At 35.6% G+C, this 18,183-nt stretch overlaps 2 protein-coding genes across 4 annotated transcripts; both read right to left on the bottom strand.

Annotated features, from left to right (window-relative positions):
• Positions 1-1,012: 1,012 nt before the first annotated feature.
• On the bottom strand, positions 1,013-3,969 carry LOC128681994 (protein PFC0760c-like). The gene is made up of 2 exons (XM_053766406.1): positions 3,938-3,969; positions 1,013-3,686 (listed from the first exon to the last, which is right to left on the bottom strand). The coding sequence occupies exons 1-2, from the start codon at positions 3,957-3,959 to the stop codon at positions 1,798-1,800; spliced, it is 1,911 nt and encodes a 636-aa protein (XP_053622381.1). The 5' UTR covers positions 3,960-3,969; the 3' UTR covers positions 1,013-1,797.
• Positions 3,970-7,291: 3,322 nt separating this feature from the next.
• LOC128681995 (uncharacterized) lies at positions 7,292-17,925 on the bottom strand. 3 transcript variants are annotated; one of them, XM_053766407.1, is made up of 6 exons: positions 17,611-17,925; positions 17,308-17,478; positions 12,027-12,137; positions 10,690-10,709; positions 9,257-10,145; positions 7,292-8,621 (listed from the first exon to the last, which is right to left on the bottom strand). In XM_053766407.1, exons 1-6 carry the CDS (start codon positions 17,758-17,760, stop codon positions 8,238-8,240), a joined length of 1,725 nt encoding a protein of 574 aa, XP_053622382.1. In that variant the 5' UTR covers positions 17,761-17,925; the 3' UTR covers positions 7,292-8,237. The 3 variants fall into 3 exon arrangements, with proteins under 3 accessions (XP_053622382.1, XP_053622383.1, XP_053622384.1); XM_053766408.2 differs by lacking the exons at positions 17,308-17,478; positions 17,611-17,925 and adding exons at positions 14,899-15,024; positions 15,376-16,981; XM_053766409.2 differs by lacking the exons at positions 17,308-17,478; positions 17,611-17,925 and adding exons at positions 14,781-15,024; positions 15,376-16,973.
• Positions 17,926-18,183: the final 258 nt, after the last annotated feature.

Below are 18,183 nucleotides of genomic sequence, written 5' to 3'. Positions count from 1 at the left end.
ACTCAAATCAATAACATTAATATCCAATGCTTGGACTAAATAAATCATATTTTACTAATGCCATGCTTCAAAAACTAGACAACAATACCGAACTTCCGTCTCCATTCAAAATACCAATAGGCGTTCTTCAAGGCTCTCGTTTAGAGCCCTGATTATTTACCTTTTCGATGATTTTTAACTATGACAAATTTAAAATTCCATCACACACAAGTAAGACTTGCCTATTAAATCGTTCTAACCGATGCCAAATACAAACAATAAATAAAATTAAGGATATGCGTATGAAGACCAGTAAATATGACTAAGAAAGTAATTCATTCAGAAAATATTGTTTACTCAAAAAACATTGACGTTGGATAGAGAAGGGAACGATTATTCTCCCGGTAAATAAATAAATATGTCTCTCTTTTTCCAGAATATTTTTACATTAAAAAAAACAGTACAAATTCTAGATCAATGTACCGATATAAGTACTATACATTAACCGTGGATGAAATACATTATAGATAAAATCAGTAAACAAAATGTATCGTTATCATAATTGATATGTAAATCAGATTTTTATCATTGCATGACAGACGCATAAATCAACAAAAACCATAAAATATTATAGACGAGACGAGGCATTACTATTGACCTCACTAATTCTTCAAAAGATTACATTTAAGCCGAGTTTACATTTGAATGCGTACACAATAAGCCGTTAATTCCAGTGCGAAGCAAAAACTGCAGTGGCATCCTTTGCTGAAGTCCTACCGCGAAACACTCGAACACGTGGCCACGTCACCACAGACCATTTTGATCTGTGTACGTTACTAACATCCACGTCTTTTTCCAATATCGTATACGCATCGTGTTAAAAAAAGAGAGGACGTGTGGACGCAACGACCTGCTACGTGTTTTGTTTCATGATTTAATCCCAGCTTTATCAAGACTTGGCTAGTTTTTTACAGGATGTTTTTGGTGGAATGACACTTTTCTGTCATTCTTACACAAATATTAAAAGAAAAAATACATTGCTTCTTGCATTTAATTTCACTCATCAGCATTTTTTTTTACATTTTCTGAATGCATCAACTTACAATAAAGGTTATAAATACAACTTAATTAACATATTAATGACATGAACTAGTTTGCTGCATTTATACAGATAAAATTTTTAATTATGCTCGAATTATTGTGTGAATTACTACAGTTCATCTTAATAAATATGACAAAATCGAAAACATGTATTTTTCAACATGGCGTCAACACAACACAGACATTTCTATTATTCTCTTTCAGCTTAAATATCAATTATCATTGATATTAAGTACTTAATTAATCCAAGTGATATTATAAATGCGAAAGTTTGTGAGGATGTATGTATGTGTGTATGTTTGCTAATCTTTCACGAAAAATCTGCTGAACGGATTGTTATGAAATTTGGTACACGGGTAGAATATAACCTGTAATAATACATAGGGTACTTTTTATCCCGAAATTCCCACATAAACTAATAAGTAACATAAATCATTATATCATAATTAATGAAATCTTATTTTTTTTTATTAGTACGTGGTATCCCACTGCTGGGCAAAGGCCTCCCTCCATCCCTATCCGTTGCGTAACTCCATCAGTTCTTATCCGCCGAATCTAAATCGCCCGACCATTGTATTTGCAAACTTCTCTATAAAAATATATATATCTATATTATAACTCTTATTTATGATATCTTATCTGTCCAGCACATTTCAAGTCATTATATAACTTAAACGATATCGTGAGCCGTTAGCTAGCAGTTTTTTTTATCGTCTTTTATCTGTAAAACAAGAACGAAAGGTTATACGAGCGAGCAAGTTTCAAATCAGTTGTACAATTTCTCCCATCGTTATTCACCCCTTCATTCTCAAAAGTTATAACTAACTTATTGCTTTTTCCATCAGAATCTCCATTGCCATTAGCATTAAACGGTGTCTCATCGTTTGTTATATCTTGTTTCTCCTTTACTGCATTTGTAATGTCGTCTTGATTACAATTAGACGTTTCGTTGGATTCCTTCGAGTCATCAGATTCTATCGAAACATTAGCTACGTTCCAGGCCTTCCATAAACTAGGATTATTCGATTCTTCTGAAACGTTAAATTCATTCCAACCATGAACATTTTTCTTCCCATTTACTGGTGTGGCATGATCAACCAAACCGGGATTCTGACTTTCCGTGATGTCAGTATAGTTTTCAAAACTTGTACTAACATCAAATTCTCCCGAATAATCGTTTGCGCTGCTATCATATTGTGCGTAATCGTCATTATTACCATCAACCAATTTTACGTTATTTTCATTCAAATCTCCGTTGCCATCGTATTCTTCATCGCTTAAATCATCACTTGCGTCTTTTTCATCATCAGTACTCTGAGATACAGGTCCCTCGTTCATTGAATATGATTGTCCCAGCGATCCTTTTGCATCACTATCATCGCTAACACTGAGACCTTCCCATTGATTACTTTCATATTCATCAGCATTGCTATCAAAATCATCATTCCAAACAGGTTTTACGTGATTTTCAGTAACTTTGTTTAGTGTATGTTTCATTCCTTTGAAAACGTCAACTTCATCATTATATGGCATAATCCATGAAACTTTTCCATCAGTATTCATGTCGCTGATGCCAATCGAAAGGTTATCATTCCATCGGCTACTATGCTCTTGGCTGTTATTCTCAACGTCATGCCAAACCATCTTGGGTTTTTTCCGATGGTGAGTTACTTTGTGTCCATGTATATTATAACTATGCGGCCTTAATGAATCAGTTTTTTCATTAATTCTCTCCAATTTCATCGAAAAGTCGCTTTCATCTTGTCCTCTGTTATCAGCATCGTGCCAAACGATCACAGGTTTTTTGCGATTTCGAGTTACTTTATATTTATTTAGAACGTAACTATCCGGTTCAGACGAATCAATTTCATCTTCATACGGATTCCATGAAACGCCATCGCCAAAACTGACACTGGATTGGTAATCACTCCACTGATCGCTTCCATTTTGTCGGACATTTGGGCTCCCTTCATATTTATTTAGAGCATAACTGCCTGCTTCTGTCGAATCATCATCGTTTCCGTCTTTAACTTCGTCACTAAATTCGCTATTGCCATTGATTATTTCAACATTAGCTTTTACATGGCCGTTTTTATCCTTCTTATTGTAGACGTACTTTCCCTGTCTTTTATGTCCTTTTGGGGATGTTAGTATAAGAGCTAACGGTGCTTTGGTGTACGTATTAATTGAAGTTGGGTGTAGAGGCAGTATATCAACGCTGCTGCCAGTTATTTTTCTAACATTATCGACAGCCTCTTTAGAACCTTCGCCTGAGTAGAAGAAAGGTCGTAAGATTTCAGATAGTTGTGCTGCTAACTCCGAATGGTCTGATAGATATTTGTGTTTGACGTTAACGTGAGGAGGAGGATCGCCATGTAGTGTCGGAGAGTCTCTGTGTCGGGCCTTGTGTTGGCGGGGTTTGTCGCTATTTTTGAGGGGAGTTTGGCTTCTAGAAAGTTCTGCTGGATGTTCCTCAAGGTTGTAGGTGAGTTCGAGGGAACTAGAGTCGTGGGGTGTATCCTCCACTTCCTGGGATCGATCCTCTATCCGCCAGAGGTCGGTCAGATCAAAGCTGGCTCGGGCGCTCGCTAACAGGACCACCAGAGCTGCGAACAATAAAAATAAGTTCAAAAATAGTATTACTATGGTAAAATTTAAAATTTACTAGGTGCTCATCCCGGCTTCGCTCGGGCAGAACCATAATAAATTATACACCTTCCTATTCACGAATCACGCTATTGGTGAAATCCGTGCAAAAATGCGTCCTGTAGTTTTGGAGTTAATACAAACAGACGCGATAAGCGGACTTCTTTTTATAATATGTATAAGGATTTTAAAACTTTAATCATTTACTTACCAAAGACATTTAGGAGATGCATCTCTTGAAGTAACCAATTCTATTCTTGCATCGATTTTATAAACAGTTCTAATAAGACACGCAAATTGGATCATAAATCTCGACCGCTAAGGTGACCATGCGTCTCGTTTTGTGCGGGATTGTCCCTCTGAGACTGTATTAAACCAATAACGGAAATACATGTTCCGCTTTTCTATAAGTCTACACTTTCTGATAAAAAGGATTTTACAAAAATACAATTTGCATTCGAAGCGTGACAAAAAAATCATGTCCGAGCAGTAACCCGTTGCGGAGTCTCCTCGACGAGAGCCGATCCTCATAACAATACATTGTCACGGAAAGTGAAGCGACGTGCAAAATTTCAACTCTGTAGGACTCTCGGATCTTCAAATTACAGCCGAATCTTCACTTAAAACTGGCTGTAACGCTTCACAGCAACGAGTAAAACGTGGATAACGTAAAGATTTCACAGAAAAGAAATAAACATCCCGCTTAGACACAAAGAGATGGTCACCCTACCCATAGCGGATCGGTTACCTAGTTGGTTATACAGACTTAATTAAAGGAGTGTTATCACTTTAATTAAACAGTTTTCAGGATAATTCACTTTAGCCACAAATTAATTAGAAAACAAAAGAAAACAAACAGAAGAGATATAAATTATATAGACTGCGGACGTGACTAAAATAATTTTTACCAAAAATCTCTGACTACGCAATAAAACTCAAATTATTGTCAGTGATATTTTATGATAAACATAAAAAATAATTATGTATTAATTGTAATAATATGCGGGTGCGCAGCCTGCGCTTTTTTTCCATTGTTCCAATTCAATAAATCCGGACAAATACAAATTTGTTCGTTTCCCTCATAAAAATTCTATAATATTTTGCCACTATTCCTGACATCTCAGGAAAAGTTCTGCGAACCTTAAATAAAGATTACCATACAGCTTGCCGGCCCGAGCGAAAGTCGAAACACGAGACCACTAGATATGACAGAGGGAGACACAATAGGGCCTGTATTCAGCTATGCTAGCGGCCTTCCTACCTAACCTTCCTCAAGAATCGCAGTATCTATTGGCGAATACCGCATAAAAATCCTTGCCGTACCTATATGAATTTATAGCGAACAGCAGGCCTACCATCAACTTTGACAGAACGATTCCAATGCAACTCAGTTCAATTTGGGAACCTAAAATGAATCGCATTAATACTAAAAATTAAGTCGATGGTACGAATTTGCGATGCAGTTCAGTTTAGGTCGTAAAGTTGATCGCGTTAAGAGATGATGGTAAGCCCCCTGACAAGACAAGCAGGAATTTATTTTATAATATCTAAGAATTATGACTAATGTGTAATCCAATCATTAAAAGTAGGTTAATTATTCATATATTTTTTTCCCTTTCATCAGCACTCGATCACAATCATGTTTCAGTATACCTTTTGACTTTGTATGTACTCTTGTGTACTTACCTTGTTATATTACTGATAAAAATGTTACATAAATTTATATTTTAAAAATGGTAAGCCCTTCTGGCATGATAGGGACCAACACTGTTTGAATGAGTTTCTTTCGGCATTTCTTCTCAGCAGTGGTCGTTCTGAAATGCTAGTAGTTTGTAGCTTTGGTAAATATCATTTAATTCAGAATATGACGTAAAAAGTGCATGTGAAGGCTTAATTTCTGAATAAATTATTTGATTTGATTCCAACTATTTTATTGGTAAGTTGATGTTTGTTTTGTTTTGTTGGCCTAAAAATCATTATTACCCAAGCGACATTCACGCGGACGAACCATGTTTTAAAGCTAACAGTAGCGCACACAATGTGGCAGATTGGACCGGGCACGTAATGAGGGACAAAAGATGTTAGCTCTGTCTCGTTTCTTATGAATTTCTAACACGCAGTCTCAGCTACTGAGGTCGTTAAAGACAAAGTTTTAGAGAATGGATCTTTCACGTAAGAATATTAGGCTGATTGTAATGAAATTTATTACATGATTACAATATATGTTCCATGTAGGGTACTTTTATCCCAAATTTTTTAAAGAAACGGATCGGGTCGCATGTTTTAAATGAAATATTAACGTACTATTAAATATTTTATATTTCATATTTATATTTTTAGTACCACCAATCAAGAAGTATTTTTGTACATACTTCCAGATAACTTATACTTAACTTATTGGTAACTTTATACACTCAAGTTTTAACACTTGTATGCTCAAGCATACGTTAATATTGTTCTCCACGGTAATATTGTATCTTAAATTTATATAATATAATATATATAAATTCATTTTGATATACACAAAATGCCAGCAATAAGGTAAATGACTAATATTTATTTTGATGACTATTCAAAGGCCCTTATATTAATATAATATATTAATATAAACTCCTTTCCAGCATTCTGTGATAATAACAATACTTTCAAAGATATGACAAAAATAAAATCACACATTTAATGACCGTCCGTCCAAACGCTCCGTACTAAATGTTACTCTAACGTGACGTCACGATGGACGTCAGCTAATATAGTTTTATTATTTTTGTAAATGGACTTTCCAACCAACTTTAAATGTTCGTATAATGATGATCCAGCTGCATTGTTACAGTCAGTGAATATCACATTGATCATAAATATATCTTTTTTATCTAGAGCATACATTTTTTTTTACAATTTTCTGACCTTGTCATCTACTCCATTATGGGATCCCTTTTTTTCGCATAATTTTTTTATCCTAATTTAATTTTGCATAACAAGTTAGGCATATATTTTTTTGACATAAGAATATTTTGACACACTTGTTTTTGGCATACCTTTTCAATAAGCATAATTATAGTTTACGCTAATGTATTTTACCATAATTTTGATTTGCATAAAGCAGTAGGTCAGGGTGCGGCGGGCCGCCCCTTTGCCACCCATGAGCCGCCAATATGCTTTACAATATTATGCTTAATAAAAATAGTTAGGTTTATGGTAGGTATGCGTAAAAAAATTGTGCCTAAAACTAATGTTAGCCCAATTAATATTGTGCGTAACTATTATTATGATCAGTAAAAGTATGCCGTGTTATGATATAAAATTGTATGTCAATAAAAATAGGGAACCTAAAATGTTTATACAAATATATATAATACAATACGAAATTTATTACAAATTAGTTTTACGATCAATCAGTTTTAATAATTATGGACATATATTTTTTTAATAACTTTACAACCAAAAAATACCTAATTTATATACAATACATACATACGAATAAGATACGGTACCTCGGGTCACAGATTACATAATACCCTCGGGTAGACATTTTAAGGTGAACTGCACACTAGCGCCACCATCACAGTTTTAACAATTCCATTTGTTTATTGACGAAAACTAAAAAAACCTCTTTCCATATTATTGCACACTAGACAAAGGAATTGATTGCAAAATATTACAGTTTTCCATTACACGATGTAGACAGTGTACTAAACCGAATACGGTGGCCACAAAAATCTTCATAGAATAATTGGTGGTCAAAATTTAAGGTATTATGTTATACCCTGTACAGATCAAATAAAAAAACTACTACTATTATAACACTATTGAGAGACGACTATGACACATATAATACATATTACTATAAATAGCCAGCTATAGCAAAAGCCAATCAAGGGAAACCCTGTCATTAATTAATTTCAATTCCAAAAATACACCCACTATACGTGACCTTGTTTCGCAACACTTGGCTCTGTACACCCCGGACGAGATATAGACGTATATATACATGTATGTACCGTGACTTCCAACGATTTCAAATATTGCGATCACGTCACAACAAAAGTATACTTGCCAACTCAATTCAGATACTTTTTTTCCATGCCTTAATTATACAAAAAAATTATTATAGGAAACCCGTATGACAGTAGACACAAGTGACGTCACAAATGACATGACAGTCACAAAAAAATACGAAACGTCACTATAAGTGACATTTGATTATCGTGTTTCATTTTGTTGCATTCATACAAGGCCGAATTTCACGACCGTTTGAACGCGGCGTGTAGCGTTTCGTTAGTGTCGCACATTTTTATTGAATAAAGAATCTTTTTTTTTTAAATTAAACATTTATAAAATTAAAATTTTATTTTTCAATCAATCAAATTTATTACTGTGTATAGTACAATTCAATAAACACTAATGAGAGCCCGCGGCGGAGTTCAAAACGCACGTGAAATTCATCCACATTTTATTTTACACACAGGCAACTACTACTATTAACAAAATCACAAAATACTATCGAAACACGATTATGAAACTATAATAACGTCATCGTCGTCACATTTACGTTTCCTAACCCTAGGTTTCCTGGACATAGGCTTTAGTAATCCCATATCATCGTCTTCTGCTACAGAGGCGTTGGGTTTTGGGGCTTTGACTGACCGTTGTGTCACAGGGGGGACAAAACATTTGGATATAACTGGAATACGTGCTACTGGGGGCAAGTTATTTAGAATAGTGGGAGCTTTGGAAACAGTGGGAATTTTGGGAACAGCGGGAGTTTTGGAAATGGCGCACGGGCCGGATGAGACGGTCACATCTGGCAAAATGCAGGCGTGGGTGGGTGTTGTAGGTAGGGTGGGAGTCCAGTGGTTCCCTTTCGCGGGTGGGTGTTTTGTGTTGTTGCACTTTTCCTGCGAATTGAATATATTACGGTTATTCAATGTCATAATAGGCTACTTTCCAAATTAGATGCTTCTTTCTAATGTTAAAATTATATTCAGCTTGTGCGACAGTAATATATTATGATGTCACTGTTTTTGGACCCAAATTGCATTTTAATGAGAAAAAAAAGTGATCAATTCAAGTGACATTTAACTATTGTGATTGGTTATTTAGATTACTATATGTATTTAATATTTCACCCAGTCAGTAGACAATCAATGTGTTCTATTTATGATTGCTATTGTCGTGCGTGTGATTCCGCCCTAGAATAAGGCTCCTATGGAGTAGCCTATATTCCGCCGGAACATATGGATGTTCCGACGGATGTAGTACGAGACTACTAAGAGACACATAGGCTAGACAACTCATAGATAGCAATAGCATTACCAAGGAGGGTTGACTTTAGGCGGTCATAAAATCACAGCCGAATCTTCAAAGTGATAAAGTCATTTTTAGGCTGACCTCGGGCTACACGGCGTCACAGGAACATGCGAAGATGAGAGAGAGAGAAAGAGAGAGTGCGAGAACTCAACTTATTTCGATCATCAAAGATGGCCACAAAATACTAAGATCGTAGAAAAAAGTTGTCCATAAAAACACTCACCATAAATGAAATAACATCCATTGGAATCTTATCCTCCCAATCTATATTCGAGTTAGCTCTCTTTGGTGGTGGACATTTTTCTGTTGCATCATGTTGAAGACTCCTCAGATCTGTTATTTTACAAATCTCATCATCTGTTTGGTTGGTATCATCAACTATTTGGCTTACATCACCCACTCGACGTGTATCACCCACTCGACTTAAATCACCTACTTGGTTTAAATCATTAACTCGACCTAATTCACCCGTTTTACTTAAAGCTGCTCGACTAACATTATCTTTCTCATTAGTCGTTTCAATTGCAACATTATTATTATTAAAAACTACACTACTTACAACCTTTTCCCCAATCTTTCCTCTATCGGGAATAATTATTTCTTCAACTGTATCTATACCTTTCACTGTAAGTGCGTTGTTATTGAACGCAATACTATTTGGGATGATATTATTTACTATAGGCACAACGATCTGTTGTGTTTGCGGCGCTAATGTGACCATAGTTCCGTCCGGCAATAGGACTGGTACGGAATTGTTCACAAGTTTCAATTCATTGCCGTCAACGACAATTTTGGAATTGTTCGGCAGAATGAGGAATTTATCGTCTGTATTGTCAGTTCCTTTGACAGGATATAAAAGTAATTTGTTGCTATCTGTGTTATTTTGTGCCAGAAACATGTTGTTGTCTGCTCTCGGTTTCTGTTGGTCTATTATTGTTTGTGTATTTAGGTCTGTTGTTTCTGGGTTCTGTAATAATGTTCGCGGTTTTGGCTCTATTACATGTGGTTGGAGGAGTTTTTCTATGGGCACCAATCTTGGTATATTTGTTTCGGGGATTCTTTTTTCTTCTTCTTCTTCTTCATCTTCTATGGTTAAAATTTCGCTGAAACAACTATTTTTACTTTGTAGTTAGGATCTATCACAAAAATTATTTTTTTTATTTACTAAATAAGTCCACACCACATAAAGTTGATGATGGTAATACAGTGGGAGTCATATATTTAATCAATATAAATCAACAAAATTTATTAGTCTGTAAGAAATACTCACGACTTTGTTATCTATATCAATAAATTACTTTATTAAGAAAACAATTTTTGATTATTTGAAATGTAAAAAATATTTTTATTTTATATTTAAAACAAATATATAAAATTATGATATTAATTCTTTGTGAAATAAGAAAATCTTAATAACTTTAAATTTCCTCCAAATAGCAGACCAAATATCAAAATTATATTTTATACAAAATTGCTTTTCCGTCACGCCAAAATTTAAAAAAACATGCATGTACGTTTTTGGCGCCAACAATGGCGTCTTGTCTCCCATAAGCCTGTGTGGTATAACAACTTGATTCGTTTTTTATTATATTTTCTTCCTTAATTGAGTTTCCAAACTTTAAGACTAAAGAAAAAACATTTTTGAAACATTCTTACCTGGATGTATTAAACTGTCCCTGCGAACAATAAAACAGAGTTATACAGAAGATAAGAAACGACTATACGATAAAAAGCCTCAACAACTGAGAGACAACAACATCATTCCCGAAGTAGGTTGAGGTCAGACCGGTCATAAAATCGCAAACTGATTTATTTTTCAAGACGATCCTGGGCATTGATGCGTCACAGTCGAGAATGTAACCAGTAACATGCTCAGGTGAGTGTCCCACATGGCAAAACGTCATACGAATACATGTTTAGGTATGTTTAGTTGATGTCTGCCTGTGATCGAAAGGTCTCAGGTTCGAATCTCACTCGTGCTACATAAGTTCGTTACTAATCTGACTCATATAGTTTTTATCGTCCACCACTTGCACATTGGTGGATGGTTTAGTTCACTTGTGTGTATGGGACTACCTACGTTTATACAGGGTTACTGGTATCAAACGCAATGCCTCCTAAAGACTTCTTGAGTACATCAAAACAAGCAACTTTTCGTGATTCCGTAGTTTTTTTTTCATATATAAAAATTACAATCTAGTTTGAGATTCTACACAAATTCAAATTCATAATCATTTATACAATTTAGGATCATATACATCACTATATTGACGTCAAACACACAGGTTAACTCTATGTAATAGCCGAGCAACACGAGACAGTACAAGAGCGTTATTGTAGCGGAATCGAACATAGGGTTAACGTTTTATAGAAATTAAAAAACTATAAAAAGGAAAATTGTTGTATTTATCACGTTTAGACAAAAGTCGTAGAACAAAAGGTGTTAGTATCTATGTACCTTATGCGCCTTTGGAAGGTTATGCGTTAGATACCAGTGACCCTGTATATCGGTTGGTAGTAGTTCAAGTCATGCCGGATGCTTTAAGTGACTTGTATATTCAAATTCAAATTCAAAATCCTTTATTCAATTTAGGATGATATACATCACTTATTGACGTCAAAAATTACTTAAACTAAGTATATAAAATGTGACACCAGTGTTTGCAACACACTCTATAAGAATATAAGACGTGTGGGTCGTTGAGTGTTGTCCATTTATATTTATATTATTAACTAGCATTTGCCCGAGCCTTCGCCTGCATTTAATTCGTGTGTCCACTCATAACTTATTCATGTCAACACCTCGGGTTCTAAGCAATGTATTGAGATGAAATATACACAAGATTTTAAGTTAGACCGTCCACTATGCAACTGAGGAAACCAAATGAAATTCCATTCAGTAGTTTTTATGTTTCGCTCAAACAAACAACCCACTTACAGTTTTATTATATGTATATGTATAGATATGGGTGGAAGTATTGTGTGACACTTACATCATCAACCCCAAAAGCCTTTACCACTAGAACATCGGTCTGCGAGTATGTCTGGTACTGTCTTAATGAAGACATCAGCTTGTTGCGCTTCACTGAATTCGGCCCGGAGCCCTGGAAATATTTTTGTTTATGTTATGAAAATGTTAAAAAATAATATTTGTTGTATGATGATGGGAGCCCACCAAATTAAAAAAATATATGTATATATTTTTTAATTTGGTGTTGAGTATTAATTGTTATTATTATAGTTATGTAATCAGTGAAAATTGAAATTGCATGAGGTCCTGGTGACAGACAATCTATGGTCCTGTTTTGCATGAAACCCTAAAAAGTTTGAAATGGCACTGGACGGGACACGTCAATGATATGCGGCGAGAACAATGGACAAAATTGTCCACCATTTGGTGTCTGAGGGCTGCGGGAGTAAGGCGAACCCAATAGTACGTAAACGAATGAAAGAGAAGCTTTATTCGGCAGAAAAACAAGTTATAATCACATTATAATTTATATTTAACAAAAATGAGATTGCCCAGATATGTAGTGAGGCAAAGTGAAACAACAAAGATTAAAATTATTTAACCAACACAGTTGGGTGGTTCGCGGAGCGTTTCGACCGCTGCAGTCGCGCTGTGAATACAATTTTTCAAATTTTAACAAAGACTACAATGAGTTTTACTATATGACTTTACATCAATTACTCTGTACTGTAGTAATGTCAATTTATTTATGGAATGAATTTATGGAAATGATTCCTTCCTCAAGAAAATTTACGAACGCTCTGCAAACCACCCAGTTAACACGGACTGGAAGTTGTTTGAAATAAATAAATTCATTCATTCATAAACTTAGGTCCAACCTCATTTCATCCATATTGTATAAACTTATTATACAAGGTGTTTGGTCAATGGTATATAAAGCCGTGACAAGCCCATACCCTGAGGGTCATATAAGTTGTATGGTGATGAAAAAAAATTATATCTTATAATATTTTTTTCCATACAAAAATAAAAAAAAAACAATATTTATTTTTGTTTAGTGACATCCCAAATTCTAGAAAAGGACAGCAATACACGGTGTATTGCCGTCCTACTTGACACCACCCGCAAAGCGTCCGTTAAAACTCCTTTTAAGTTCTTGTCTCCTAGTACAATTCAAACTTGTGCCTCAAAATGTTTCAAAAACATAACTAATTTTCCTTTGAATACGCCTTTGATGACGCCGCGCACACGAGCGCGCCCCCCCGGTATCGGCGGACGACGCGACCTTGACACTACACACTTTTTACTGAACACTTTCAATAGGTATTAATCTTCAACACATTCGTCCTAGATTTAATAAAAAATCGCAACACTTGAATATGGCGCCTTTGATGACGCCTCGCGCGCGCGGGCCCCGATAGCGGCGGATCTACACAATTTTAATAAACACTTTCAATACTAATCTTCAACACATTCGTCCTAGTAAAATTACAACACAACCATGGCATTTTGCGTAGACCGGCAAATTACAAATGTCCGACTATGCCGCTCCCCACGACGAGCGGCTGATAGGTCACCGTCACATGTTCCAACAAACATACAAACATCATCATAATCTACACTACTAATTAGTGTCAAAAAACAAACAAAACAAATTATGTTTCGACACGACGACAATTTAAAATAAAATATTACGTCACAACACGTCGGCGTTTCTCAATCGACTGATGATAGGTAACTACTTCCGGCAGTCCAGGATTCCAAAATGTCTGTCCGCCTAGTACCAATTTAGAGTTCCTCGCGATAGATGTGAAAAGAACCTAAAGGGGTTTGAAGATTTGTGGCATACCTACTGCCGCCATTTTGATTTTTTTTCAAAATCGCGGCCAGCCATAAAACGTATATAAATCGATAGCTGACATAAATACCAACAAAAAATATTAAAACAATGACCCTCGTAAAGTGTCAGGTTTCTGAGATAAAAATACTTTTAATAAATTGCGATACTTATGTATACTGTAACTCTCTCGTTGAAATGCGTAATTTGAGCTTTTTTGGATATAAAAGTACGTTCCATCGCAAATTGTTATGACTGGGTTTCGAGAATTTGAAAATAACACATTTGAAATTCGTAAAATTCTCTCTAAAAGCTCGTTTCTGTAAGAGCTAGCGCGATTTGGCCCATAAATGTGATCGAACCCTAGGTTTTTAGGAACGAATTCCGAACACAGACAGTGCCGTACTTTTTTCATTATTGTTCCAAAATGCTGCGAAGTCATACGAAAAATACTCGACAGTCTTTCATTAGAGTCACCGGTATGTAATTTGCACAATACGGTAGCCAATGCTGTTTTTGGTTTTTTAAAGGTTTGTGTTATAGATGGTGTTTGCTCGAGTATATTTAGGAAATTATCTTTCGTATAACCGGCGTAAAAATGTAACACATAATCATCAAGGGATTCGAGTCTTTCGAAATTCAAATACTGCGTATCCTTTTTCTGCAATAGCTTTAACATAGCGGACATTTGTCTACTGTTAAAAGTTTCCTTTGTAGAACGACTATTTTCTTCCAGGTTGTTCCATATGGTGCTCATTAAATGCTCACTACAAGCACGATTTCCGAAAGAAATGTAAATATTTTGTTTATACAAACAATCTATTCTGAATGCCAACGGGATCCTATGAAGATCATTTTGATTATTACAGCCACTTGCTATACAGAAGATGGAATTATATGGTACTCGCTTAAAATCACGAACAGGAAATACAGGAGTACTTGTTTGTGTGTGTGCATCTTGTACTTCGGGAACAATTACTTCTTCAGGCACACCAATCACATCCAATGGATCGTTAATTATACCACGTGACGAGCTGCTACTAGAAGGTTCAACTACCACGTCGGTCGCTGCTTGTTGTACTGCTTCATTGCGTTCCTCTTGCATACGTTCTCTCCTTTGTCTAATAACAAAGCGATCGGCACGTTGTAAACAAGGCCTACATATCTTTTTCTCAGCCGTTATCTGAAATAATAAACATTCTTCCTATAACACTTATTTTACACGCAATTGCAAAAAAGATTATTAAAATATAAACCTATAATTCGAAAGAAATCGACGACTGTATTTAAGTGCTAGTGCAGAGTTATCTACAGTGTTTTTGGTAAATCAAAAATAACTTTTCTCGTGGTTGCTATGGTCATCATCATACTTTATTATACTTTCATTACAAAGAAAGTAAGATAACACATGTTATACAACATTTTCTAACTGCTGTGTGGGAGCACCGTAAAACATTTTTATAGAACTATTTAACTAAGAAGTATAGGATGAAATAGTGATAAGTCAGATAAAGTGGATTAAAGAGGTACAAACCTGCGGCTCCTCAATCATATGGCCAGCATATTCCATAACGGAGGGATGCTCCAATAAGAAGTCGTCGTTCAGTTGATAAGACCGTACAGGTGCACGAGATCTACGCCTTGGTCCATAGTGAATAGTACTTATTCCACAAAAATAACAACGTCTTGAAGGGGACATTTCAGCACCAAAACAAATAAGTCAATAACAAACAAAAACAATAAGCAAACTTAACGAAACAACTTTAACAACAAATCCAACACTGCAACTAAATAACGAATAATTCGCACAGAGAGGCGTTTACTCCCGCATAGAAAGAACACAGGTAGCAAACTGAGTGCAGTGGTCGGGACTATAAAAGTGGAGCGGGCGCACTTCCTCCGCCACACTCCCCCCACCCCCGCTTGTAGTGTGTCTCGCTTGCACATTAGAATAATATAATACATAATCTATTTTCTTGTTATATATAACACCTAAAACAATACCTAATGAACAGTACGTCTCCATTGACTTTTTTGTCGTAGTATAAAATATTCTTATTAAGTACATAGTAGCCGCAACATGTAGAAATATCATGAGGCATAGTTATCTATGTTTTATTATTAATATTATCTATACCTATTAGAATATTTTGTGTATGTTTACACATTGTTATACCAAATAGATGGGTTTATAGTCGCTATTAAAAAAAAAATAGAAATCACGTGATCAACTTTGACGGCTATTTTCTCGGAAACCTGACACTTTATGAGGGTCATTGAATTAATATTTTTTGTTGGCATTAATGTCAGCTATCGATTTATAAAGGTTTCATGGCTGGCCGCGATTTTGAAAAAAAATCAAAATGGCGGCAGTAGGTATGCCACGCTCCATAGTAAAATCTTCAAACCCCTTTGGTGTGTTTCTTCCTCAGCCGCGTCGGAGCCGAGGGTCCACTTGCCTACTTGTTCTTCTGCTCTTCGCACTGTTTGTTGTCAGACCATCATTGCTAAAGCCGCTTTTCGAGATTACTTAAAAACGCAGCAGCGTGTGAACAAGTAAAGAAATTAAATAAATAAAGTACTCATACCACACCATACATCGCGATACTTAAGATTTTCTTTTAAATTATTAACATCAATAATGATTTATTTCATTAATTGAAAAACGTAAACAACAAACTACAAAGATTTCACATCAAACTTTTTTATGAGTAGGTAATAATAATTCATACAGAACCATGGAATCGACACTAAAAATAATAGGCAATATTTCATTCCATCCATCTCTTTCTATCCTATTTCTTTCACATTCACACAGGCGCACACGATATTTTAAAGATCAGATTCGCAGAAGAGACATTCCCTAAATTGTACCTAATTGTTTACTTTGTAATAATTTTAAAAGTTGAATTGCTTCAATTGTCAATAAAGATAATTTTTTTTATTATTGCTTTTACTTACGTTTCCAATAGAGACAGTTCCGTAAAAGCGATCTTATTTCATAATTAAAAAGTTAATATTGTCCTCTCAGAGACTCAAAGATCTTAGGCATAAAAGCCAAGTTTTGAATTTTCATCATCATAATTTGCACCAATCCTGGTACTGGGGTCAATGAACAATAAGTTGTACAGATGAATGAAATCAGCTGTTCCAGGGTTGGCACTGCACTAATTTTACCGTAATCTAAAATCTTAATTAACACCATATTGTGACGTTTTTTCCACATGGAAATATTTTTCTGAGAATGTGGATACGATACCCTATCTACCATTTTCGGCTTTATATACCATTGACCAAACACCTTGTATATTATTAAACTAACTCTTTCATGCAAAATGTAGGGGACACATCATTATTAAATTTGATACATGGGTAGAATATAACCTGGAATAACACAAATACTTTTAATCCCGAAATTCCCACAACAGCAAGCAACTAGTTATTGGACAAACAATTTGGGCCACACCTGTCCCCGGATCTTGGAGGGCAGCAGATAGGCGGCGGCGCGCGGCGCGAGGCCGCGGCGCAGCAGCGCGGCCAGCGCGCGCCGCACGCGCCGCGCGCGCCGCGCCGCGCCCGCCAGCCGCAGCGCCTGCTCCGCCTGCCGCTCGCAGTAGATGCACGCCATCTCCTCGTCCTACATGGGTGATGCATAGCTTGAGGAGGGTCTGACACTGAATTCTGATGAGTTCCTCAGTATTTTGACTAAACAAAACAAAGATAATTTAAAAAACATATGGAAGTTCCACAATAAATGATTTTCACTCACAGTCAACTCCTCCAGAGATATATGTCTGATGTACTCCGAAAGTGCTATAGGTGGAACTAATTTACGATCTTTTTCAGTCCGAAAACACACAGCGCAGAAATTTAGTTTGTTTGTAGTTATGTCTTCAATGAAGGTCTGTAAATCAGCCATTTGGCTTACATTCGATGTATCAAGCTAGCGGAGAAAACATCAACCCAGTTAAATGTATCTTATTGATAAAAAATATATAATTATCACTTAAATTTTATGAAAAATATTAACAAAATAACTTGATGATTTTAATGAAATTATGACAGCTGTCAATGCTTACTTTGCTTATATGACAGTGACAGTTATATGACATACACATTTTTACTTTTTTTGTACAGCCAGAGTTAATTTTGATTGCTTTTAGTCGAATCGATAAATCAGCTGAAATAGATAAAAAATAATAATAACTCAGTTGAGACCCCGGGACCAAGAGAACACTGTGACGTGATGTATTAGCGAAGCGCATCCGACATCCATGCAGTAAAATTTGCGAGTCCCTATCGGCTCCTTCTGATAAGGACAAGTGGATTTATTTTTCCTGTC

The sequence above is a fragment of the Plodia interpunctella genome, chromosome 29 (assembly GCF_027563975.2).
Source record: "Plodia interpunctella isolate USDA-ARS_2022_Savannah chromosome 29, ilPloInte3.2, whole genome shotgun sequence".
Classification (NCBI taxonomy): Eukaryota; Metazoa; Arthropoda; class Insecta; order Lepidoptera; family Pyralidae; genus Plodia; species Plodia interpunctella.
Note: the sequence above shows the minus strand (reverse complement) of the source record. Positions and strands in the feature narration are given on the sequence as shown.

Bases quoted from the DNA above. Each gene is read 5' to 3' on its own strand.
- LOC128681995 (XM_053766407.1), bottom strand. From the start codon at position 17,760: ATGGCTGATTTACAGACCTTCATTGAAGACATAACTACAAACAAACTA. The intron at 10,146-10,689 runs GTAAGAATGTTT...AAGTAAAAATAG, and splicing joins GGACAGTTTAATACATCCAG to TTGTTTCAGCGAAATTTTAA. The intron at 8,622-9,256 runs GTGAGTGTTTTT...TTCAATTCGCAG, and splicing joins TGGATGTTATTTCATTTATG to GAAAAGTGCAACAACACAAA.
- LOC128681994 (XM_053766406.1), bottom strand. From the start codon at position 3,959: ATGCATCTCCTAAATGTCTTTG. The intron at 3,687-3,937 runs GTAAGTAAATGA...TATTGTTCGCAG, and splicing joins GCATCTCCTAAATGTCTTTG to CTCTGGTGGTCCTGTTAGCG.